Source organism: Dunckerocampus dactyliophorus, chromosome 6, assembly GCF_027744805.1.
Source record: "Dunckerocampus dactyliophorus isolate RoL2022-P2 chromosome 6, RoL_Ddac_1.1, whole genome shotgun sequence".
NCBI classification, from domain to species: domain Eukaryota; kingdom Metazoa; phylum Chordata; class Actinopteri; order Syngnathiformes; family Syngnathidae; genus Dunckerocampus; species Dunckerocampus dactyliophorus.
The window spans coordinates 23,117,843-23,123,882 of NC_072824.1; the positions used below are offsets into that span (position 1 = coordinate 23,117,843).

Genomic DNA, 6,040 nt, shown 5'->3' on the forward strand with positions numbered 1-6,040 from the left:
CAGGTATCATTATTGGATAAATATTGGATATGTATTACTGGCGAAAACCGAATTGAAACACATTTAATACGTTTATGTCGTGTATGCGTGAATAAAAAAACGGGCTGAAGACCTTTTCTGTTTAAATGATTACCCCTTTGTACCATTAGTACAGGCCGACTGTTTTCTGGGCGCCAAATGCGGACAAGGACCATAACTATAGAGGTAGGCGATACTACAAATTTTCGTATCGCTCTGATAAGTGTTTAATACAGGTCCAGCATCGCCGATACCGATAGTATTTAAGATTTGTACCTTCAATTTGGTGGTCATCATTCTAACCAATACGAAGAGTTTTGCAGTTGTCACTGTTGCCAACAAGGAGGCAATTAACGAAGTTTATCAGCGTTATGTTGTTACTGTAATGATTGTGACGAATGTGTCATGCATGGTATGTTTACTCAATGATTCAGTGCATCAACTTTATTTTTCACCTGAAAACTTTTATTAAACACATTGACGTTGACATTATTGAAAAAAATCACAAATATTGCCATTTTAAATAAATTAGATTCAAATGCCTCACCGTATTTGTGAATAAACACAGAAATCACAATATCAACCTAAGGCATGTATATTGCAAGTTTATCACTGTGCTGTTATCGCTGCAGTACAAACAGGAAATCAGCATCAGTGTCATCCTATGAAATGTGTACTACCACTTGCTGATCTCCAGTCGCTCTGTTCTGCTGGTTTCAAGCCCAGGCACACAGGGAGCTTTACATTTGAATTCATTTTCAAGTAACACTACAAGCAGTCAGTTCTTTTTTTTAAGGCAGTGCAGTTATTGGGCTCAGTGTGAACTGGTGGTGGACCGGGGACTGCAGGCAAGAGGTAGGGAGGGTGAATATAGACGGCTCAAAGGTTTTGGTGTTGAAAGTGGTGATGTCGTTGGCAAAGAAGGATGCAGACTCTGGGACACAGGGTGTGGTGGGTTCAGGTGTGGCGGCGTGGGCCGGTGCTGTGGAGAGAACCTCACACTCAAACTGCAGCAGCTGACCCATGAAACTAAAGTTGGGTGAGACAACAGCCCGGCGCTGCTTGATGATGTCGAATGCTGCATCCAGTCGCAGCTGCTGGGTTCTCATGATGTACGCCATGCAGATGGTAGGGGAACGTGAGATGCCCGCTTCACAGTGGACCAGGACCTTTCCACCCGATTGCTTCACATGATCTGGACAGAGCACAAAAGGCAAAGCAGTCAATGATTTGAGATGGTGGCACAAACTTAATGGGGAACATAAAATGACAACTGTGGTGCTTTAAAATCAAATGGCTATAGAAAATCAGAAATTCAGCAACTTTCTACTCACAAATTTTATTTTACAGCTACATACACATCACCTGCAGAGAACCTTTCCCTGCACCAGTGGGTGCTGCTGACTGGGACACCGAGGTCAATCTGAGCACTCCTGATCATTCTAAGAACATATCCTCCTTTCGGGCACGTACTGTATGTCATTTAACAGAGGAAAAGGTCATTTCAATCACGACCATGACTGAGTGGATGTTTAAATGACGATCCTAATGGTGTCATGGTGGGTTTCAAGAGCTATTTTCAGGCAGAAGGCCATAATGTTTATTTTTACCCACTAAATGGTGAACCACTCCACCTTATTTGGAATAACATGAGGCTAAGTAGATCAATTTTATAGCTCCTGGCTAAATGTAGGCTAAACCTGCTCCTGGTACAATTAACTGTCTTACGTAATATACAGGCTTACACCAATACAGAGCAAATGTAGGCTGCATCCTCACACAGTAGACAATGGCAACAATCACAGCCAAGCAATACTGGTCAGCCAAGCAGCTCCTAGCAGAGTTTTGTCCTTGGTTATGCCTGGCTATAAATAACCATTCAGCATCGCTCTCGCACACACTCTCTCCCCCCCGATGTTACACATCCAACAGGCTCCTTGCCCTCAGGCCCACCTGTGAGCAACCAAGCCCTGTTTCCTTCCTTCTACGCGCCACCCAGTCAACCCCTGCTCACTCACTTGTCACACTGACTGCAGCAAGGCCCCACCCAACATAATAGATGACAACACGGGGATGTCTTTTTCCAGCTCAGGGGGGAGTCGGGAGGTGGGAAATGAGCAGCTCCTGAATGGAAGCGAACGGCTGGCTATGTTAGTGGAGGCTTGAGGGAAGGCGATCAAGCTAAAGTGATTACCACGGGCTTTCTGAGAGCCCTCTATTTGTGAATGGTAGCAAGCAAGGGCAGCGAGGGGTTTATTCCAGGATGAAGACGCTTTTTTTAAATGTTTAAAAATAAACGCCTATGTATAGGAGGTCTTTGTCTTTCTGTCACCTAAATCAGGCAGAATATTTTCAAGGCTGCCTGCATGCAATCTGCAACTATAAATATTTAGTCGCTGAAGGTGGTGTTATTCTGGGTAAAGACATCATCCTTGGGAAGGTGGCTGTATTTGTCGTGCCAACTTGTTTGAGCGAGTGCACTATTTCAAGCAGACAGCCAGAGACAAAAAAAAAATACACTCGTAGAATGATGATTCAGAAATAAACCTTCAGACCGAAGCCTTGACAAAAAATTTTGTGAAATTAAAAAAAAGCAGATCTCCTTGAACTCACCAATGAATTCTATTGCCTCTTGGAAGTGGGAGCTAATGTCGGCCATGTGGCTGTCCTCCACTGGGATCCACTTGTAGTCGTAGTGGCCCTTGGCCGGCTGCATGTCCCTGCGCGACACATTGAGCAAGGCAGTGATGTGAAGGTCGGTGAGATAGTCCTGCCTGGAGGCGTGGTAGGCACTACCGAGGTAGAGGAAAGGCAGGATCTCCACAGGTTTACCCTGAAAGGGAGAGCAGCGAGGGAAATGTGAGTCAAGACAAGTAGCCGAATACACAACAAGGTGTGATTTGAGCCCCGGAGTGAAAACAAGAGTTTACGTGCTATGACATCATTACTGCTCCTATCCCACCTTTAATTTTGTTGCGGTAAAAGGCAAATATCGCAAAAATGTTAAAATATTTGGGTTGAGAAAAGTACAGCGGAACCGGAAAAATATGCCTCAAAAGTCAAACTTGCCCTAATCATAAAATCTTCGGAGACTTCAAATCAGTCAGTTTTAAAATGATTAACAAGTTTTGTTTTTTGTGAAGACACCACAAAAGGGTGCTATTGATGGAAAAGAGTACACGTATGATAACTATAGAACATCCAAAAATATTGAGTGTACAATTCCTCAAACAGTACGTACCGAAGACGCAACCATAAAGCTCAAAACGTGTTGTTACACCCACACACGCATAATCTGTTGATACAGTATATGCAGTCGTACATGTAGAACTCCACTAGATGTTGGTGTTGCTCTGCAAACACCTTCCCGTTCTCTCTCCATTTGTGTACGTGATTTTACTATATTTTACTTTTATTTTACAGTTAACTTTTCTTTGTATGACTTAAGAATATTAAAATATTGCTCAAAACATGCACAATTAACGCAATAGTAACTGAGTCCGGAACAAGTTTATTTTCATAGAGTTTGAATTAGTTGAGCAATGGCATTGCGATTAAGAACAATAAAAAATAAGTAGATGAATAAGAAATGTATTTGCTACATGCACAATAGCTTAAGTACTGTTTAGTCTGTATTTCTATATTTTTTTTCCACCAATTCCCCATAATTGTGTTTGTTGAATACAAAAACATTAATCTGATGCAATAAGAAACTTGCTTATTATCCATCTATTAGTTAGAATGCATGTCTTTCAGTGTCCATACAATAGATTGATCTTTGAGCGGCCATACTGACAGTGAATGAGGAAAGGTCATGGATGAAAGTGTTTTTCTCTATGGTAGCCTCTGACCTGATCCCTTTCTGAGCTCCATAAAGGTCAGAAATATACAAATGTATGTTTTATGGATGTCTAATATTAGGAACTCATGTCAGTACACATTATTTTTTAAACGCTGTTGGATGTAATGCTAAAAATGGGATGTCAGTGGGTGTGGGCTCCGTACGGCGATGATTACCTGATCATAATCCGGTTTGCGGTGAGACAGCGTCTCACTGTTGGCCCGTTTCTCGCTTTCACTTCCGCTGCTATGGTCGATGCTTTTCACCTCCGTGCAAAGGTCAGGGTATTGTGAGTGGAAGTTCTCATATCCTCCTGAGAGAAGGGGGGTATAAACACATCATGTAAGAAATAAGCTTAGAATAATCACCCCCTTTTACCACCCCGCGAATACACACCTTGTGAAACAACAGAGTTTATGAAACAGACTTAACCCCGGATTATAACCTGATTATAAGAGCGTCATTAATTACTGGAGTCTGCTGTTACCAGCCACTAATCCTCTTCACTTCCACAGGATGTAAAGGTGACAGACGGAAATGAAGGTGTTTGAACACATTATCAATTTCTATTACATTCCAGTTCACTCATGAGTGTTTTGCTTTTGTTGGTTTGCCACAGAAAGTCGTTGCACAATTTGTTCATACTTCTCAGCATTGACTCATCAGCTCCATTGACGCACACTCATATAGCGGCTTATATCACAGACATGGTGGACTATGTGTATATTAGAAATAATGATTTTAATATAGCCCAAACGAGATGTTAACTTTATATGAAATATGTTTAACCTGTTACTTTTATCTGTTAAAGCAAAGGTGTCCAAACTTGTTTCCATCAAGGACCACATAATGAAAAATCAATCGGCTACTTTGATATCCAAAAGCCAAGTTTGTGGCCTTTTGCCCTTTTTTTTTTTGTTTTTTATAAACATTTTATACCTACAATGTGCCACGGTCCAATGACGAACTAACCGCAGCCCCCAAATGGCGCCTGGGCCGCACTCCCCTTGTACTAAAGGGTTCTGCTTTTTTTTTTTTTTTTTTAACAATAGTATAATATTCATCTCTGTTGTTTTCAAATAATTGTTACCTTTCAAGAAACTGATGTTCGTCCCGTTGGCCAGATGTGACAGAGTATTTATTACTATTTGTGCTACACTGTCCTTCTTCAGCTTCTGCCAATGGGACGTCCTGTCATCCAGAGCGACCACCGCCGATATGCTGCCCTCCCGTAACCGAAGGAGGGCTCTCTCGTCCGGGATAACGAACTGCAGAGGCACCGGTCCTCCCCGCGACCTCCGGACCACCACGGAGTTGAGATTGACATTGACGGAACCTTCGATATTGGAGTTGGTGAATGACAAATAAGGTCGACAATCCAAGATAAGGCAGTCCTCCTTCCTGATCATCTTCCTCAGACGGCGGCCGTCGATGCTGGACACTTTCATTATGGCGTCCTCGACTCTGTTATTATAATTATTGCCCAAAGAATGCGTGGGGACCCTAGATAGTGTCAGCGGGCGAACGATGAGCCCTGAGCGCTTCTGTGCCTACATTTCCTCCAAGGAAATTCCGGCCGAACCTTTTTTATGTGAATGGAACCTTGCTGACTGACGTCACGAACCATGTATGGACACCGGTGAGGCGTGGTGGCCGCCAAACACACGCCCACAAGTAATGAAAGAGGGAGCCTAACCCCGCCCCTAAGCTGTGTGACGTAGTGAGAACATCGATTGATTAACTCTTACTCACAGGAGGTCATGCACATATCCTGTTCTTTGACTATCAACTCTTTGCATCACTTTGGAGAAAATGAGCGCACGGGCTGTGATATTACTTCATCAAAACAGACATTGGGGAAAAAAAAAGTACAAATAATGATCTGAATCATATTTCTGGGTAAAGTATGCTGAAACACACTAGGAAATTGTTCCAGGGTGGTGGATATACTGTAGCGCTATACTGCACAGCAGCATACACAACATACAGTATAGCTTTGTTGTTAAATGACATTTTAACAAACAAAAATGACCAATTTTTGGACAGATTACCAAATGACTTTAATTAATTCTTGGTCGTGAGCCCATGGAAGCTTGTTCAGTTGTCTTCATTTGTCATTTCAGCCACATACAGCGTACATAATGAGTCAATATGGCCATTTAGACTTACTATAAACATGAC

At 42.4% G+C, this 6,040-nt stretch overlaps 1 protein-coding gene across 1 annotated transcript; it reads right to left on the reverse strand.

Annotated features, from left to right (window-relative positions):
- Positions 1 to 467: 467 nt before the first annotated feature.
- dusp5 (dual specificity phosphatase 5) lies at positions 468 to 5,441 on the reverse strand. Its single transcript, XM_054779503.1, has 4 exons — positions 4,950 to 5,441; positions 4,036 to 4,172; positions 2,632 to 2,851; positions 468 to 1,213 (listed from the first exon to the last, which is right to left on the reverse strand). The coding sequence occupies exons 1-4, from the start codon at positions 5,305 to 5,307 to the stop codon at positions 810 to 812; spliced, it is 1,119 nt and encodes a 372-aa protein (XP_054635478.1). The 5' UTR covers positions 5,308 to 5,441; the 3' UTR covers positions 468 to 809.
- Positions 5,442 to 6,040: the final 599 nt, after the last annotated feature.

Bases quoted from the DNA above. Each gene is read 5' to 3' on its own strand.
- dusp5 (XM_054779503.1), bottom strand. From the start codon at position 5,307: ATGAAAGTGTCCAGCATCGACGGCCGCCGTCTGAGGAAGATGATCAGG. The intron at 4,173-4,949 runs GTAACAATTATT...CCCTTCTCTCAG, and splicing joins GAACATCAGTTTCTTGAAAG to GAGGATATGAGAACTTCCAC. The intron at 1,214-2,631 runs GTGAGTTCAAGG...TGCTCTGTCCAG, and splicing joins AGAGGCAATAGAATTCATTG to ATCATGTGAAGCAATCGGGT.